Below are 20,017 nucleotides of genomic sequence, written 5' to 3' on the forward strand. Positions count from 1 at the left end.
CTCTATACATACCCTTTGTCCCCTAGTTCTTTCCTCTATTTCCCTTTACTTTCCTCTTGTCCCACTATCATGCTCAGCCTTCATTTGGGTTCCAGGGATTTCTCTCGGTTACATTGCCCTTGCTGAATCCCTAGCAGGCCTCTCTCACCCTCCTTGCCACTTGTTGCTCCCCGGGAGTTGGTTTTCTTACTTGAGGTTTGCTCTCTGGCTAGAGAAAGCAAATTTCTGCCCCTGTAACATGCACTTCTGAAAAGCCTCCACCGAGTGGCAGCCTCTACCATCCAGAAAAGCACCAGGACCAGACGGTGCCAGCATCCCCTCCCACTACGTTCTGCACAGCAGAGGGGACCAACCTTTGCCATCACGACTGCAGCGTTGGCCAACTGATATCTCTGTACCTGCAGAGTCACCACAGACACGTGTCAGGGGTCATCCTCTGCACAGGCTACCGGAAGATTTAGGGGATAGTGGGGGCCCAGCCACTATACCATTTGAACTCCCAGGCTCTGTCTTAGCCCAGGCGACAAGGGTTGGCATCTTTTCCCTGGGCAACCCAGACCTCTGGACACCCCCTTAGCAGGAAAGCACCAGGCTCTGATGCTTTTACTGTGGTGCCATCTCAAACAACCTCAGTCAATCACAGGGTAAAATATTAGCAAACTAGTGGAAGTGGTAACTTTGTACTTTTAAACAAATTGATAAAATGTCTAGAATGGCTGAGGGAGAGGAAAATAATACATGAAGCTATATAGTTTCATATTATATATTAATATGCATACATACACACATGCTATATATACTGGCGACATATAGACATAACATCTTCTATTACTTGATACACATATACACACACAGAAGTGGGCTTCAAAATTTTATGGGAAAATGGAATTAAAAGACAATGACATTTTCCTGCATTTTGAAGCGCCCTTGAGTATGTTTATATACCATACATAAATATAATCGTATAGATGATATGCATTGGTTCATGATGCCTTGTGGGAAATGAGACGTTATATGATGTGGACACTGTGTGAACACCATATTCAAGCCTTGCAGGAGCCCACTTCTGTTTGCCCTCCTTGCTGCTGCTGCAGAAGCTGATTGTGGAGGCCAGAGGAATGGACGGAGACAGCAGTGGCAGTTGAGAGGAGATGGTAGGCACCAGTGAAACAGCTCCAGCCCTGCAGACCCTCAATCAACTGCCCCCAAGACAAAGCTTAAAAGCCCACATGCAGAGCCATGTCCTCCCACGTGTGGCCCAGTGTTACAGGAATCTGGATTTGGGATCTTTAAAGGCATTCATTCACTCACTGCCAGGGAGTCAATTCTGACTGGTAGGGCCCCTATAGGACAGGGGAGAACGGCCCCTGTGAGTTGCTGAGATTCTAACTGCTTACAAGAGTAGAAAGCATTGTCCTTCTCTAGAAGCAGCTAGTGGTTTCAAACGGCGGACTCTGAGGTTAGCAGCCCAGTGCATAACCACTGTGCCACTAGGAGGATATAATAAAAAGGCAGCTTTCCCTTAAAAAATAAAACAATAGCTTATAGGGCCACAGATGTATATGCAGTCAGATGCTAAGCACTGCATACTTATATGTATCTTTTACCAAAGCCTGCATTGTTTAAAATGAGAAAGAAATATAAATTTTTCTTTTTAAGATAAACAACAGGACCTTGAGGCAATTCTGGAAAAAGGATGAATATGAGCCTGAAATGTCCTAATGTCCTTCACACATGTTCTCAGTAAACATGTTTAAGGCTGTTTTAGAATTGTGGTTTAGATATTTTGTCAAAATCATCCAACACAGGGCTGTCTGTTACCACAACTTGGTCAGGGCTCACAGCAGCCAGTCAGGAGCTGAGCTGATGATGGCAGCCAAGCCCTAAACCTCTTGGGCAGGACTCTTGCACCTCTTACAGGGCTCTTGCACCTCTTACAGGTATGGCAGAGATTTCCAGCTATCTCATTCTCATCCCTCCTCCCACCTATCAATGGAACGCAGCTGGATTCATTAGCCAGCCTCCTTTAAGGCCAGCTGGGTAATGGGATGACGTCCAGCTCTCGCCCACGGGCACTCTCCTCTGTGATCTTCCCGATCCTTCCCCTTCTACAGTCTGCATGAGAACACAGTGTGGTTCTTGTGAAATCACAGGAAAGAAGGCTCCAGCATTCCTGAACGATGCATAGAAGAGAGCCACTTCCCTGATCCCATCACCCAGCCCAAGACCAATGTGCGAGAAAGCAATACATTTCTATTATGTTCCACTGGGTTTCTGGTTGAAGCTGACTAATCCATCCCTGACTAATCACAACGCCTGCCCATTCATTGTTCCAACACTCTGAAATCCATGCAGCCAGGTATATTTATAGCCTCGGACTTATTTTAAAAACAAAACCCAAAGCGCAGCCTCTTCTAGACAATTGGAGATGTTGGCTTATGATCCAGAGTAATCCGCTTCGTGGAGACTAGGCTTTGCAGGGGACTCAAAGCCACTTGTGAGGAGAGTACAGGTACGATTAGTCCTGAAGCCGCCAGATCCATCCTCAAGACAGTGCTCCCAAGTTTCGTTTTCGGTTTTCTGTGTGCTTTGAGGACCACATTTTCTCTTAATAACTTGAATTGACAGAGGAAGAACTAGCAAACTTGTCATTGGTATAATTTGGGGGTTCTACCAATTAATATGGGGATTAAACAACATCACCCTTTTTGAATTTAAAAAAATCATCTTATTGGGGGCTCGTACAACTCTTTTTAAAATCATTTTATTGGGGGCACATACAACTCATCACAATCCATCCATTCATCCATTGTGTCAAGCACATTTGTACATTTGTTGCCATCATCATTCTCAAAACATTTGCTTTCTGCTTGAGCCCTTGGTATCAGCTCCTCATTATTTTCTCTCCCTCCCCACTCCCCCCTCCCTTATGAACCCTTGATAATTTATAAATTATTATTATTTTGTCATGTTTTACACTGTCCAACATCTCCCTTCACCCACTTTTCTGTTGTCCATCCCCCAGGGAGGAGGTTATATATAGATCATTGTGATCGGTTCCCCCTTTCCATCCCACCCTCCCGGTATCGCCACTCATACCACTGGTCCTGAAGGGATCATCACCCTGGATTCCCTGTGTTTCCAGTCCCTATATGTACCAGTGTACATCCTCTGGTCTAGCCAGATTTGTAAGGTAGAATTGGGATCATGATAGTGGAGGGGAGGAAGCATTTAGGAACTAGAGAAAAGTTGTATGTTTCATCATTGCTACCCTGTATCCTGACTGGCTCGTTTTCTCCCCACAACCCTTCCGTAAGTGGATGTCAACCAATGTACCCATTTTTAACTGAGGAATCCAGACTAAACCACACGTTTGGTTAGAGGCCACACAGATGGCACCAGTGGGACCAATGGCCATGACTCTTGCACACGAAGGGCTATACTGTGTACTGCCACAGAGACAGTACCAGAAAGCACTGAAGCTATTCAAAACCCTGCCTGAGAACAGGTAGACCTCAATTCACATCCCAGCTCCACCACTTACTGGCTTTCTGACCTTACCAGCAACTTACTTCACCTTTCTGAGCCCTGGCTTCTTCACTAGACAGTGGAAGTAATAAAACCCAGAATTCAATCATTCCTTCGTTCATTCATTCAACACTCCCTGCTTTAGGCTCGGATGTTAGAGGGGGGATATGACCTCTGACCTGGCTGTGCTAATATTTGAGTGGCTCTCAGCGCATGGTCAGGATTACATAACATTCGGAAAAGTCTAGACAGCAGCCGCTGCACATTGGGTGCTCAGTGAAGGGGGTCGGAGGGGAGTTGATATTACCGTTCTTCCAGCACTGCCTCACCTGCCTGGCTGTTCCGGATACTTCTGCTTGGTGTAGGCCTCGAGCGTGGCATACACCTTCTCTCGCAGCGTCTCGACCTCAGATGGGTTGGACAGACCCTTGGCATCTGAAAAAAAAGTCTGATTTAACCTCTGGCTGTACCCTGCAGAGCTTCCCTCCCACAGAGGCTGCCCCTGGTCACCCTCCCCCGCTTCCCCAGAGTGACCAGAGAGACACGGAATGGGGACAATTGGGAAAGAAACAAAATCAGTCCTGTGCGCCCCTCAGTTCTCTTTCTGTGCCCAACTGACCCAAAAACTCGGGGGCAAACATGTACAACGCCATTAATACTTAAGTGAACGCACCACTGGCACTGACCTTGAGAGTCTCATTCTACCCAGGACATGCTAGGAACGTCCAGGCATTTGCATGTCTGGGGTGTGCTAAATGTGGCCCGCGGGGTGAGATGGAGTACAAAAATGGGATCAGCGTGTGTCCCCTCAGCGGGCTAACTGCCTAACTCAGGAGATGAGATGCATGCATACATGACGATGTGTCTCTGGGAGGGCATTCTCCTTGACCCACAGCTGCACTGGGCCAAGCTCCCTCCTCGATATGCTCGTCTTCCCTGGGTCTCCAGGACTCTCTTCGCGCTTGCTCCTCGTTGACAGAGGCCTCTTTACAAGTTCTTTGTCTCCTTGCCCCTTCAGTGCTGGAAAGGCCCACGCTGCCGACAGTCCTCAGCCCTCTACCCTGCTCAATCTTGACTCACTCCTTAGATGGTCCTATGCAGACGCACGGCCTTACGTGCCAGGTATAGGCTGATAAGTCTCAAAGGTCTATTTCTGGTCCTGACTTCTCTCCTAATTCCAGACTCACACCCGCAATGGCTTCCTGAGCAGATCTCCTTGTTTATCAGCTCTCCACCTCAGACTGGAATGTCCCAGACAAAGCCGTCCCCTACACTCCGACACTCAGAACTTGCTACCCCCTAGAACTGTCCTCATCCTTGGAAATGAAAACTCCCTTTTCCAATTGTTTGGGGGGAAAAAACAAAACCCACAAGAGTTATACTTCACTCTTCATTTCCCATTTTCTGTCCAACCCACCAGCAAATCCCATGGACCTTATGTCAAAATACACCTAGAATCTTGACCATTTCACCACCTGGAGTACCCTGAGACCACCATTATCGCTCACCTTCCCCACCTGCCCCAAATATGGACACTCCACAGCCATTTAAAACACTTTTCAAGGTGGCTCTAGGGAACGCAGCTGATCCTTTGTCCTCTCTGGGAATAGGCTGGCTTCTCTGCCTGCCCCGAGCTAGAGGATGAGAAAACGGAGGCTGGGGAGTAACCAGTGCACAGTTACCTGGGTTAAACAGCACAATGGCTCGCAGGCACCCCAACTCCGACTTATCCATCTGCATATCCTTCATTTTGGAAACCAGTTCCGTCAGAACTCTGTTCTCAGGAAACAAGGACCATCATGAGGCCAGGAATTGATCAAATGAATTCAATCAATACTTAACATGTATGCCCCCCGTCCTCTGGGCACTACTAGGTAAGAGTGAGAGATGAAGACGACGCAGTCCCCATGGCAAGGAGCTCACAGTCTAATGAGAGACACAGACATAGAAGTTACAAGCAATAACACAAAGCTTTGGTAAATAAGTGCCATGAGCCAAATCTGGGACAACACCCAGAAAATGACAGAGAAGTGTGGCAAGGGCTGGAAAGGCATCCTGGGACGTGACATTAGTGGAGACGCACCATAGGAAGCGGCGTAAGGGCCTCACGTGGCCCGCATATTGCATGCAGCACACAGGGAATGGGGAGAGATGAGTCATTTCCATGACCGAGTTCATCTCTATGGGGTGTGCAGCAGAGTGTGGGAAGGGGCATGCACATTGATGATAAGGGTAGAGGGCGGACACGGGTCTCTGGCAGTGGGGAGAGAGACTGCTCCCCACCCTCCCCTTCTCTTTACCCAGTTCTCCATCCATTCGCCACCCCCACCCCAGCCCAAAACATTAATGTCTATTCATTTCATTCAGCCCTTTACATAAGCAGCTTATTTTGTCTTTCACAGCTTTTAAAGCACAGAATCCAAGACAGGTTGTCCCTCAGTGATCATTAATGGTTTTAGGGTATGAAGCTCTTACAGCTCTTATCACAACCCATACATATAGCCATTGTGTCAAACACATCTGTACATATGTTGTCATCATCTTTTTCAAAACATTTTCTTTCTACTTGAGCCCCTGGCATCAGCTCCTCATTTTGTCCTCCTCCCTCCCCAGGGTCCCCTTGATAATTTATAAATTACTATATTTTTGTTTTCATGTCTTATACCAACCACTGTCGCATTTTACCCACTTTTCTGCTGTCTGTTCCCCTGGGAGGGAGGCCATACATTGATCATTGTGATCGGTTCCCCCTTACTACCTCCCACCCCACCCCCTTACCCTACTAGTATCGCTGCTTCCTTTATTGGTCCTGATGGGTTTATCTGCTCTGGATTTCCTGTCTTGTGAGCTCTTATCTGTATATCTTATCTTATCTTACCAGTATACATGTTCTGGTCTAACCAGATTTGTAAGATAGAATTGGGAACATGGTAGTGGGGGGGGGGAAGCATTTAAGAACTAGAGGAAGGTTGTGTGTTTCATCAGTGCTATACTGCACCCTGACTGGCTCTTCTCTTCCTTGTGGCCCTTCTGACAGGGAGATGTCCAATTGGCGACTGATGAGCTTTGGGTCTGCACTCTGCCCTCCCCCTCATTCACATTGATATGCTTTTTGTTTGTTTGTTTTGTTTTGGGTCTTTGATGCTTGCTACCTGATCCCATCGACACCTCATGATCACACAGGCTGGTGTGCTTCTTCCATATGGGCTTTGCTGCTTCTCAGCTAGATGGCTGTCTGTTCATCTTCAAGCCTTTAAGACCCCAGATGCTATATCTTTTGATAGCCAGGCACCATCAGCTTTCTGGTGTGAAGAGTTTTACAAAGGTGTCCTTCACATGCTCTCGAGCTGTTGCTAAACTGGCTCTACATCTACTAAGGATCTCTCCCAGTGATCCTGGTCTGAGTCTAGCCCTTCTTTCTTGGCTTCCTGAAGACAAACCTGGGGCCCTCTTCCCCACTCCCAGACCCCAGGATAAGCTGCTCAGCTCTTTAATTTATTAGAGGATATACTATGCCCCAGTCTCTTCTATGAAAAATCCATAGGGATCACAGGTTCTACCATCTTCTCAGAAACTATGCTGCCTCCTGACTGACTCTATCTCTTTGCAATTGCAACCTTTCTTTTCATCGATTTCTTATTTCTTTGGCTCCTAGTCTCATCTGTTTAAAGGCGCTGCTTCTAGTTATGTGCAAATTGTTTGGGCTGTCAACCCCAGGTCTCAGCATGCATGTGTACATATGCGCGCGCACCCCCCCCCCCACACACACACATACACACACACCCTAGAGGCAGAGAGGAGGCACCTGTCAAAGATGGAGCCGACCCCAGCACTGTGAGCGCTGCTCCGGTGGACGTGTAAGCCCGTGGCTAGAAGGATTCCGTCCTGCACAGAGACGGAGCGGTGGGAGAAGGAGGCAATCAGCAGCTCGTTCCACCCTGCAAGGAACAGAAGGAGCCTTGAGGAGAAACCAGCCCATACAGAGTGCTATCCCCACATCGTAAGGGAAGTCCCTAGGGGGTGCAAACAGGTACCACACTGGTTGCTGAAAAAAAGGTGGGAGGTTCAAGTCTACCCCGGAAGTTCCTTGGAAGAAAAGCCCAGTGAACTACTTCCAAATAAAGCAACCATAAAAACCTTAGGAAGCACTGTTCAACTTTGACTGGACACCATGAAGTTGAAGGAACTTGAGAAAAGCGAAAAAAGAAAGAATTGGAAATCAAAGGAAATTAAAAATAAGTTCAAAATGATGTACCTACATAATGAAGAATCCAAGAAGAAAACTCCTAGCTTGTAGTCAGCACACACACACACACACACACACACACACACACCACCCCCTGAGTCTCTCTAATGCAATCTAGAATGGCACCTTGCAGACAAGAACTCTCCACCACCTCCCACCGGTCAACAAGGATCCTTGGTGGTGTGGTGGGTTACCTGCTGGGCTCAACGACATAGTCAGCAGTTCAAATCCACCGGCCACTCTTTGGAAGACTGATGAGCCTTTCTGCTCCCATAAAGATTTACAGGCTCAGAAACCCAAAGCGGCAGTTCTACTCTGTCAGATAAATTCACTAGGAGGCAGAACGGACTCCATGGCGGTGTGTTTTGAGAGTCACTCAACAAATCTAGATTGAACACTTCACAGGCGATCGTCACAGTGGAAGCTGGTGTGCCAATCTACTTGCAGTCTCTGGCCCCAGAACCCGACAATCGAGCTTTATTTATTTGGCGTCATTTGGTAGCTCTTAGCAGAGCCTGTAGCTTTCGGTGGATACTCAGCCATTGCTCATTATCTAACTGGTTCCCACGCTTAGCCAATCTTCATGAGATTTCCCTGCTGGCTCAGTGACAAAGAGGAGACGTGGCGCATGTCAACGGGCTGCACAGTGTCTGAGAAACAGGAGATGAGAGAAGATAGTACTAGGGTCTTAAAACAGGAAAGGACCTTGGAATGTATCAAGTACAAGTGTGAACAACAGTCTCTGGCTTCCCCGACCTCGTCTGTGAGTTGGGAATATAGCTAATGCCAACGTCAGAACAGTTATGGGAAGAATTACTGCCGCAGATTAGTTCCAATAAAAATGATTTAGCAATCGTTAAAAATTAACATTTGTATTTGTGAGGGAAAGGAGCCCTGCTTCTCCACTAACAGACCATATTTCATTGGGGAATGAAAGGTTCTTGGGAGGACGATGCGAATTTAAGAGCCTGTAAAACACACGCAGGCACCACCTCAAGGCTAGCCTGGGTTCCGTTCCAGAGCACCCAACGGACGGAGGGTTGCAATCAAGCGAGTCACAAGAATTGCTGCTTTTCTAGTGCATGTGAACGTTAGGTTTACCCTAGGCTACAAGGCTACTAAGTGTGCACTGTCGCGAGAATGGCCAAAATGTGACACAGAGATGTGAAGCGACCACATGCTGTCGGAAAAATGGCACCGATCGGCTTGCTCAAAGCACAGTTACCAGGATCCAATCTGTAAAAAGCGCGGTATCTGCAGAGCGTAATCACGTGGTGCATAATAAGATGAGGTGAACCGGAAAACAAGAACATCCCCTGGCCGGCTCTCCAGTCATCACCATGGTACATAGCTTGGGTGGTTTCTGGCTTACCCGATTGCTAGTTCTTAGGATCTCAAGTGTAACTTCAAATAGGGACCCAAGCGGTGGTGCCAAGAATCAAGGAACTCCCAAACGCATTACCTGCCCGGAGCAGAATGACCTGGTCCTCCAGCGTGAGGTCTGAGAAGTGGGGGATGCGCTTGGCCCATTCAACAAGGGTGAAAAGCTGCTTATCAGCCGCGTGACATATGTTGGTGACAGGGTCATTTGTCTGGGAAAGGAAGAAAGTGCTCTGAGGGACAGGACTCGGGACTCTAAAACCAGACCGCCCGCCCCCATCTCTAATCGCATCCCAGACATGAAAAGTGGTGGACGTCTAAGACCACATACCGAGTTCTCCACGCTCATGTCACCGTAGGATTCTGTCTTTGGCTCAACAGCAAGTTCGGCTTCTAGAATCCTCTCCACAGGCATGTCTTCGTGGCCGCTATGGGCAGCCTCTGCCTCACTCTCTGCTCGCTCCCGGCTCCTCTGCCTTTCTTCTTGCACCGCTGGCACGTAGCAAGACAGAGAGGGGTTACCATGACAACCGCGGAGCGTTCGTGACCTGCCCAAGCCTCACCTCCCGTCTGTAAAATGGGGATCACCACTGGACTGAATCAGGGATGGTGCAAGGGTGCAAAACTATAAAAAAGGCAGAACTAAGGGTTCTCTCATCCATAGTAGTTCCAGTTCATTCTGGGGACCACTCTAAGATATTTGCATTTTATGCTTGAATAGCATCCACTCTTGCTCTCATCTTCCCTATGTCCTAACAAGCCAGCTTCTCCTTCCTACCCTTACAAGCTCCCACACCCTTCCTCTGCCTGCCGCCACTAATAAACTGTGAGCGTGCAATGGTTAAATAGCAAGTGCATTGCTGTAAAAACTCCCTGCCGGGTCCTGTGCATCATTCAGGGCATTCACATCCCACTAGGTCTGCCCTTAGTACACCAGACTGAACACGGCATCACCTGATCGGACTTGTCAGGGAAACTCTTTGGGGAGTCAGCTTTGGGCAAATGGGGAAGGGAAGGGGTGGAGGGATGTGACCTAGATTCCATTTCAGAATCCAGGGCTGATTCCAGTGGGAGGAGGGGGGCGGGTATAGAGGCAAAGGTGTAGGTTGAAATTATTTTAGTCTTTCAAAATTCAGTGCTCTCATCAAAGCATTCTCCAAATCTCAGGACTCTCTGGATTTATGCACTAGGCAGCCCAAACCAAACCCATTGGCCAGTAAGTTGATTCTGGCTCATAGCAACTCCATGAAAGAGAGTCGAAGTACTTCTGTGGGTTTCCAAAACGGAAAACCTTTATATATATGTATTACTAAGAAGTTCCATTTTATTTATTTATTTTATATACTTATTATAATCTCTTCACCTCTATTATTTTCCCCAACAGTTTAATTGGCATCTAACACATATCATACAATTAATTCAATAGTTCTATTACACCAAGAAGAGTCATACAATCATCACCACAGTTTTAAACATTGTCTTCATTCATTACTATCTCCCCATTTCCCCCAAGGAACCATTAATCCATGTACTATCTCTATAGATTTACCTATCTTGGATTTTATATACAGGAAAACATTAAAAAACAAAAACAAGAAAACAGAAACCACGACAGCAAAGTAAAACAGAGAAAACCTCAGTAGGAAAGAAAGCTGAAAATATGAAAAACTAGGCAAATGTAAACAGATCATAAGGAGGAACAAATGAGAGGATGTTAAATTTTAATCTAACTGCATCAGCAACAATCCACTTTCCCATGCATTCTGCATCCTAGCAAGGCTGTTCCCATGCCTGGATCGTGGTCAGAAGGGAATCACCAGACATTGCCATCTTTTTCCTGCAAAGTGCCAGGCTGGCGTGTTCAAAGGGCTGAACTTCTGGTTAGTGGCCTGACTCATAATCCACTGCACCACCACGCCTCCTGACAACATACAGAGACGATTACATCTATTTGTATTATCAGTTGAAATTAGTACCTTATGTTGAATACTTCTTATGTTCCTTTTTAAAGAAGATATATAATCTTAAAAGATGGAGGAAAGCAAAGTAAATGAAGTTCCTTTGTTTGCGGGTCCTCTATTGATGTCATCTGCATATTTGTAACACTCAAAGAAAACAACCTTCAAGCCTTAGGTCAGAAATCAGAATCCGATTCTGATGTTGCCATTACGTGAGAGACCCTTTGCTGGAAAAATGCCTTCTTTGTACGTAGACCTCTCTGCCCTAGGTGATATGTACAGATATGTACACACGTTACTGGAGGATAGCTTCTGTGTGGCAGAGACACTCTGGATTCTCCCCCTCTGCGCATCGGGGCACATGCAGGCCATATAGAGGGGTTGAAAATAGTACCAAACTCTTGCTTTACTATCTGAATTTATCAGCTCACTCACTAGATATGTACTGTGCACTTACTACAACTGTCAAAAAACACTCTCAGAAATTATGCTCATGATGTGATACAGATTATATTTCACTTAAGACTCACAATAACTCTTTTGGTTAGGTACCATGAGCCACAGAAAAGTTAAGTATTCTGTAAGGACACACAGCAAATCACAACGGAGCCAGTATCTGGACCCCAGCTGGCTCCTGCCCAGGCTTACTTCTAACCTCTCCTCACTGCTTCTAAGACGCTAGACTAGTGATATTCATAAAGACCATGTATTAGTCTGGGTACTTTGGAGAAACAAATCCACAGCAACTCGTGTATAAGAGAGAGTTTTATGCAAAGAAAATGTGCATCATGAAAACATCCCAACCCAATGCTGCCCAAGCCCACAAGTCCAACATTAACCCATTAATCCAACACCAGTCCACAAAGTCCTCCACCTCACAAAACAGAGGCAATGATGCCGACTGCAGGAGGAAAGCTGAGTCAGTAAACGAATAAGCATCTCAGTACTAGCGGGGGGGTCTCCACACAGCTGCTCCAGCACCCAGGGCTGCATCGGGATAGGTCCATGCGGCTTCTTCTTGGGGATGTCTTGTAGGACGTCAATCTTGCAAGCTGAAGCAGGGAGCTGCTAAGGCAGCTGCATCCTGGTGCGACCATCACAAAGCAAGAGACCCGAGAACTAGAAAGGCGAGGCTTGACCACCCATTTATCCCTCCGCCTTTCAACCAGCCCCACCTGTGATTATCGGCCAGGCTGGCACAATTAACTACTCAGACTACATAGGGTTCAAGGCTGCCAATGGATTCACACAAATTTCCTCAAAGAGAAAACATTTCCTAACCTTGAAAATAAACACCCATAACCAGACATCCTGGGAACAGACTTCCTCATACTCTCCCAAGTTGCTTGGTAGCAGGAGAAACAGAGGCCCCCACTAAGCTTGTTGTGTGTAGGCCTTTTTGAGCCTCTTTTTCATTATTAGGAAATGAGTGTATTATATTGGAGACTAGCAAATTTCTCTTCCAGCTATGGCATTTTGTAAACTAAAAGGACAAAAAGCCCTAACCCTGGACCCCAAGCAGGTGAATTCTGACCTACCTAATTTCATCTGTTTTGATTTATGCAAATCATTGTTGTTGTTGTTGTTAGGTGCGGTCAAGTAGGTTTCAACTCATAGTGTGGCCCCATGCCCAAAAGAACGAAGCACCACCCAGCCCTGTGCCACCCCACAGTGTCCTTATGCCTGAGCCCACGGATGTGCTGCCGCGTCCATCTGTCTCGTCAAGGGCCTTCCTCTTTCCCCTGCTCCTCCATTTATCAAGCAGGAGGTCCTTCTCCAGGGGCTGGTCCCTCATTCCACCATTCCCACAGGTGTGAGACAAAGTCTTGCCCCCCCTTGCCTCTAAGGTGCATTCTGGTTGCACTTCTTCCAAGACAGATCTGTTTGTTCTTTCGGCAGTCCAGGGTACTTTCAGTATCCTTTGCCAGCACCACGGTTCAAATACATTGATTTTCCTTCAGTCCCTCTTACTCAATGTTCAACTTCCACGTGACTAGGAGACTAGTGACAATGCCAGGACTTGGGTCAGGTACTCCTTAGTCCTCAAAGTAACATCCTTGCTTTAAAGAGGTCTTACACAGCGGATTACCTCAATGCAGGGCGTCATTGGCTCTCTTGACTACTGCTTCCAGGAGCGCTGATCGTGGATCTGAGTAAGGTGAAAGCCTTGACAGCTCTATAGGAGCACACATTCCACCGTCTATCTTAGTTATCCTTCCCAAGATTTTATCATTGTTGTCCTACACAACGTCTCTAACCTGAGCCTCTAAATTCTATAAATCAAGGCAAGAAAAGCTTGTCCCGTAGCCTCTTGGAAGTGACCCTTCGTGGAGTGAAATGAGGAACTGGCTCACGTTTTCACTCTCTCTTTGCCCAGGTAAATAGTACCAACTCATTGAGAAATTCTTCTAAGACCCCCTTTCCGCCTCCTCTTTCTATTACTCAGTTTTTCACCACTCCTGTTTCTCCATGGCCTGTAAAAAAAATACAGAAGTCAAAATGACCCAATTTCCTGCTCCAGAATTGTGAGAATTCCAACAGGCTTAAAAGAAGGATTCCCGACTCTACAATCGTCATGGCCCTTATTATTTTTCTTATTATTGTTTTCATTTTAATTAAACACCCTTCCAGCCATTTGGCTTGTAGGCCACTCTGACCCTAATCGAGCTGGGGGGTGGTTATTCAGGTTGAGTTTGGGGAGATGGATTTAGACTAACTTTAAAGAAGTAGAAGTGACACTTCTCCAATGGAGCTCATTCATTTTCAATCTCATGTGCTTTGGGAAAACGGTCATTTTTTCTCAAGTCAACCTGAAACATATCCATCCTGGGGGCAAATAACTGCCTTAGCTATCATGTTCTTGTTGATGGAAGATTGCTTTGTGGTCACTAATATATAATATGTATGTGTGTGTCTATAGGTATACACTACCACAGGGGTGAGGCTCAACAAAGAATTATAGTTCTAGCCTCATGGGAAGAAGGTCATGTTCACTAGCTGGATTTTCAGAACCTATATTGCCATCTGTGAGCTCACTGGCCCTCTCACAGTGCCTGGGACACAGGCTCAAAGTAGGCATTCAACTAGTACTCCTCCGTGGATGAAGGATTGAGTGAGTCATTTTAGGATCATCTGCATTGCTAAAGCTCCTGGGTCTAGCAGACCACATTTAGTTTAAACCATCAGAACAAAAAATCTTACCATAGTGAATGATGGGGGGAGTGCGGAGTGGAGACCCAAAGCCCATTAGTAGGCCACTGGAGATCCCCTTGCAGAGGGATTTCGGGGAGGAGATGAGCCAGTCAGGGTGCGATGTAACAATGATGAAAAATACAACTTTCCTCTGGTTCCTAAATGTTTCCACCCCGCTCCCACTACCATGACTCGAATTCGACCTTGCAAGTCTGGCTAGACCAGAGGATGTACACTGGTACAGATAGGAACTGAAAATACAGGGAATTCAGGGTGGATGAGCCCTACAGGACCAGTGGTGTGAGTGGCGAAACAGGGAGGGTAGAGGGAGAGTGGGTAGGAAAGAGGGAACCGATTACATGGAACTGTGTGTGACCTCCTCCCTGGGGGACGGATAACAGAAAAGTGGGTGAAGGGAGACGTCAGACAGGGCAAGATATGACAAAATAACAATTTATAAACTATCAAGGGCTCATGAGGGAGGGGGGCGTGGGGAGGAAGGGGAAAAATGAGGACCTGATGTCGGGGGTTTGAATGGAGAGAAAATGTTTTGAGAAACGATGTACAAATGCGCTTTACACAATTGATGTGTGTATGGATTGCGATAACAGTTGTATGAGCCCCTAATAAAATGTTTAAAAAAATACCAAACCATTTATTCATTTACTAACTATTTCTTACATGCTTTCTGTGTGCTAGGCACTGGTGATGCAGAAGTGAAATTAAAACCCCATAAAATCCCAGGCCTCATGGAGACACACAGCAGGCAAAAGACAGGAGGTCACCAACTTCTGATAAATTTGAGCTATGACAAACTGTATGTATGGCCATGCCCTTTTGGGTGTACATACATCTTATTGTTAGTCAGGTGTACCACTTGCAATGTTGCAGCACATAATTTGCTGGTTGTCCTGTGTCTGTAAGGTTATAAAGGAGCCCTAGTGCTATAATGGGCTATGCATTGGGCAGCTAACCAGTCCAAGCCCCCTCTGAGGAGAAAGAAGAGGCTCTGAGCACCTGTGAAGATTTACAGGATTGGAAACCCGCCAGGGCAGTCATTCTGCCGTCTAGGGTCATAGTGAGTAGGAATCCACTTGATGGCAGTGCATTAGAGTTGGGTTGTGATTTACTTCTTTATTTTTTGTAAGTTTATATGCAAAGTTTCCAATCTCCAAACACAAATAGATATAGAATTTATAATGACATTGCTAATGCAAGGCAAGGATAATGCCTACTAATACATCCACATATGTGGTATTTGACTTATGCCAGCAGCAATGTATGACAAAGTCTTTAGAAGGGAACCTAATAGTAATTTGGGGATGATCTGTCTGACGGTTGTGGTAAGTGCAGTGGAAAGAAGACTGTCAAATGCCAGGGCTGGATGATGACATTTTAGACATCAGAGCCCAACAAAATGACCATTGAATTCAGGTCTGAAGAAGGTAAAGAAACAAGCCTTGGATCCCAGGCAGATGGGCAAGCAAGTGGAAAGGCCTTGAATCGGGAGCATATTCGGTGTAGCTGAGGACCAGCACAGCTACAGGCGACTGGAGCAGAGGAACCACATGACGCCGATAATGTGCAACCCGAGCAATAATGCAGATTTGCCTGTTCCTCAGTGAAAAGGAAAGGCACTGGAGTGTTTTAGGAGTGACTCAGGCTGCCTCACTTGTTCAAAGCTTTACTCCAGCTGCTCTGCTGTGAAGGACGAACAAAAGACAAAGATGGAAGCAGGGAGACACATTAGGCTCTTTATATGATTGCCAAAGATAATGCTGGCTATGGTCACACAGTCTTCACCAGTGGGTTAATCCATGTGGCTTAATGCTGCAAATGGATTCTGGCCTTCCACTGTTCTCCACAGCCTTCTGCAAACCAGGTGTTGACAATTTAAGCTCTGATGCCATTCCCTCCTTCAGAGTTGGATTTTATTATTTACCATCCTTGGATCACACAGACTGGTGTGTTTCTTCCATGTGGGCTTAATTGACACCTGACTCAGATGGCTATTTATTTGAAGACAAACCTTTAAGACCCCAGACACTTTTCTTTCTGATAGGTGAACACCAGCTAGTTTCTTTGGCACATTTTTCTATAGTACCCATATCTTCAGTGGCCTCTTAATGAGGGTGAGGATTATGACCATCAATCAGGATTATGTCATAAGAACGAATTGTTCTTAGATTTGAACTAGAATTAAGTGTGAGCCCCAAACCATTCATACCAAGGGGTACCAAAAAAAAACTGGAATTGCACTAGGCAGAGTGCAGTTTCCATAGTCTGCATTTTTCCCACTGAGCGATCATCAAGAAACTCTTTCTGAGTTAGTACACTCAATGGCGTTGCCTGGGAAGGCTCTCTCTGGTCACAGTGAATTTTTTCATAAAAGTAGTATCGCTCGAACCTTGTTTTTGTGATGGCCAATTTAAGAGAACAGTGTGCCGCTGTGCAATTTTGTTTCCTACTTGGGAAAAATGCCAAAGCAACTGTTATGATGTTGAATGCAGCTCACAAGGACAGCGCTATGGGAAAAACTCACATGTTCGAGTGGTTTTCTCATTTAAAAAAAGGTGAAGTGTCAATCAATGACAAACCTCTTTCTGGACATCCATCAACTTCCCTGATGAAAATGTCAACTCGTAGTGCATTTGGAGTTCATTCCCCCAGGTCAGACTGTTAATCGAGCTTTCGACTGAGAGGTTCTAAAAAAGACCTGATCTGTGGCAGACAGGAACTGGCTTTGCCCCCACACCAACGTCCCTGCCCACACGCCCTCTCAATGCACCAGTTCTGGGGTGAAAAAAGCAAGCCTCGCTCGCCCCATGCACTGGCTCACTTTAACGTCTCTCCATGAGCCGTCTTTTTGTTTCCGTGAATGAAGAGCGTCATGAAAGGACGGTGATTTGATGACATAGACGAGGTGAAGAAAAAGGAGGGAGGTGCTGTCAGCCATCCAAACAGATGAGTTTGGAAAACGTTTCCAAGAATGGAATCATAGATTTGGTAAATATGTTAAGTGTAATGGAGAGTACTTTGAAGGTTGTTTAGTAAATAATAATAATAATAATAATCAAATATGTAGTTTTGAAGAAAAAAATCTGATTTTTTTGGTGGGGGTACCCCACATATATCTATGGTTCATATATGTTTCTGATTCACCTTAGAGATATCATTGTCATTTTATATTACAGAACACTATTAACCATCTCCCTGGGACATAAGGTAATTCAACTGATAGTGTCATTTATTTAGCAAAAGTTTTAAAATGTAAAACACTGTGGAGGAAAAGATATTATCCAAGTATTGGCTGGCTGTGAACCACATTACATACATTGTTGATTTGGACAGATTAAACTTTTAAGTGAGGGATGCGAATAGCCTTGTTAACAAACAGGGAACATTATAAAGTTGATTTTGGCAGATGTACTAAAACTAAACCTCACTGCCATCGAGTCCATGCTGAATCATAGCGACCCCTTGTGGGTTTTCAAGATTGAACTGTTTACTGGAGTTGAAAGCCCAATCTTTCTTGTGAGTAGCTGCTGGTGGTTTTGAACAGCCATGCGGATCCCAGACCAATGCAGAATCGCGGCTGCACCAGGGCTCCTGGGGCAGATATAGTTAGGTTAAAGTGCAATGTCCTAGATTTGATCTCCCTGTTGACCAATTGTAAAGTTGTTTCAGTTAAAAACAAAAGTGAAGGAGAAATTTACATGGATTAAGCCCCTGGTGAAACTTCTCTGACCATGGACCAGGGATGTGAATAGCCTTGTAGAGGGAATTGGAAAGTGAATTATTGCAGACGCAGTTAGGTTACAATTTAACATTTACCACCATATATTTGGTGCCTCAATGTTCCCCTGGTATTAATATGACAGGTTTGGGTCTGAAAGGCAAGGGTCTACCCTTGTGAGTGATGGTGCAGGGAATTTTCCCCTAGCACCAATTCCCGTGCTCAATGTAAAAAGAACTCAATCAATTAAAAAATCAATCTGTACAAAGCAACAACTCATGGATTGCAGCTCACATTTTGACTATATTCACACAAACTCCTCATATAGACAGTATCTTAAATTCTATGTCACTGGATAAATTATTGATGTTATCTGTGCAATCGCCCTATACCCTAAGGGGATGATAGACAATGTTTTTCTTTTTTGGGGTCTTAAAGGCTTCTATTTAAACAAGCAACCATCTAAGTAAGGTGTCAACTAAGTCCACACGGAAGAAGCACACCAGCCTGTGTGATCCAAAGATGGCAATAATAAAATCCAAATATGATGAAGGATAAAGTATTAGAGCTTACATTGTGAATATCTAATTTTGTAGAAGGCTATGGAGTACAGTGGGAACCCAAAATCCATCTGTAGAGTGTCTGGTCAGATTGGGCCTCTTGCAGATCCTCTGTAGTCATAGGTGAGATTTACTATCAAACAGAGATTACTTTAAACTTGATTATGGTGAATTGAACCGTGGTATAATATGATACTGGGTCAGGTGTTCTCTCTCTGACTTTGTTCAGATTTGAGTCTGAAATTGTTCTATGCTAAAATATTTCTTGATTGTCCCAAGAAAGAAATTTCTTCTCTGGCTTTTTAAATATTGTTGGTGTTTTTTTCTTTCTTACTATTTATCTTTATATTATTGTTGTTGTTTTCTTCTCTCTGTTTCAAATTCTTCCTGTTTTTTATTGTTTCAGTTACATATCCCAGTTTAGGAAGCACAGAAGGGTTGGATGCAGAGACAATAACTAATGTTATGATTATTGGAGGGGAGATTTGGGAAGATTACTGGATGCAGGAGCGGGGAGGGAGCACTAGAGCTGACTGTGATTTGTGTGTACGACTCTTTATAGAAGAGTTTAGTTGTGGATGTGTATGATGTGTGAATATTATATCAAGGAACTATCAAAAAATAAACGCAAATTAACCTATGGTGACCATGGGGGAAGGAAGAAGAGTTTTGCTTGGGGGGCATTGAGCTCATTTTAATGGTGGTGGAACAATTTGGAGAGGGATAACAATACTGGTTGTATAACATGAAAAGTCTAATCAATGGCAATGAATTATTCATGGAGAAGTTGTTGAATCGGTGAATGTTTTGCTGTGTGTATTTTTGCAAAAATGGGGGGAAATTACATGAATAGCAATGAGTATGAGGAAAAAAGAAAATGTTCTAAAATTGTTTGTGGTAAAGATTGTACAACTTTTCTCAATATGGTTGAACTATTGCATTGTACGGTAAATGGGCAAAGAGTCAATGAAACTGTTTTTTATAAAATTAAAAACATCATTTGGTCTTCCTCTTGTATCATTTTAAATTTGTTCTAGTTTTTATTATTTCTTTTGACTGAGGATTTTCTGTTCTTGATAGGCTTTTGCTCTGTTTTATGTGTGTGTCTGTTTTTCTGTACATCAAATCCAGAACAGGTAGACTCTGGCAGCACTATGGGGAGCAATGGTCCCTTGGGGTGTGGGCAGAAGAGGAGGCAGAAATGAGGAACTAATCACCATGGTTACAAGAAATAAGAAATGTTCTAAAATTGATTGGGGTGGTGATTGTACAACACTTTTCAATATGATAGAACTATTGAATTGTATGATATATTAATTAAGTGCCAATAAAACTGTGGAGGTAAGCTTATCTCAGTAAAAAGTAGTGAGACATTGACAGATTATGGATATATTTTGAGGAAGAAATAAAATTTCCT

At 44.9% G+C, this 20,017-nt stretch overlaps 1 protein-coding gene across 3 annotated transcripts in view; it reads right to left on the reverse strand.

Moving 5' to 3' along the window:
• RXRG (retinoid X receptor gamma) overlaps positions 1–20,017 on the reverse strand; it is a 75,765-nt gene that overhangs the window by 6,236 nt on the left and 49,512 nt on the right. For all 3 annotated transcript variants that reach the window (XM_004706763.3, XM_045298057.1, XM_045298058.1), the window contains 5 exons: positions 9,486–9,646; positions 9,237–9,366; positions 7,334–7,466; positions 5,211–5,302; positions 3,858–3,963 (listed from right to left, as the gene is read on the reverse strand). In XM_004706763.3, coding sequence (XP_004706820.1) covers positions 3,858–3,963; positions 5,211–5,302; positions 7,334–7,466; positions 9,237–9,366; positions 9,486–9,646 — 622 coding nt within the window. The remainder of the gene's footprint in view (positions 1–3,857; positions 3,964–5,210; positions 5,303–7,333; positions 7,467–9,236; positions 9,367–9,485; positions 9,647–20,017) is intronic.

This window comes from Echinops telfairi, unplaced genomic scaffold (assembly GCF_000313985.2).
Source record: "Echinops telfairi isolate 266 unplaced genomic scaffold, ASM31398v2 ScPeMD7_7424;HRSCAF=8462, whole genome shotgun sequence".
Taxonomy (NCBI): Eukaryota; Metazoa; Chordata; class Mammalia; order Afrosoricida; family Tenrecidae; genus Echinops; species Echinops telfairi.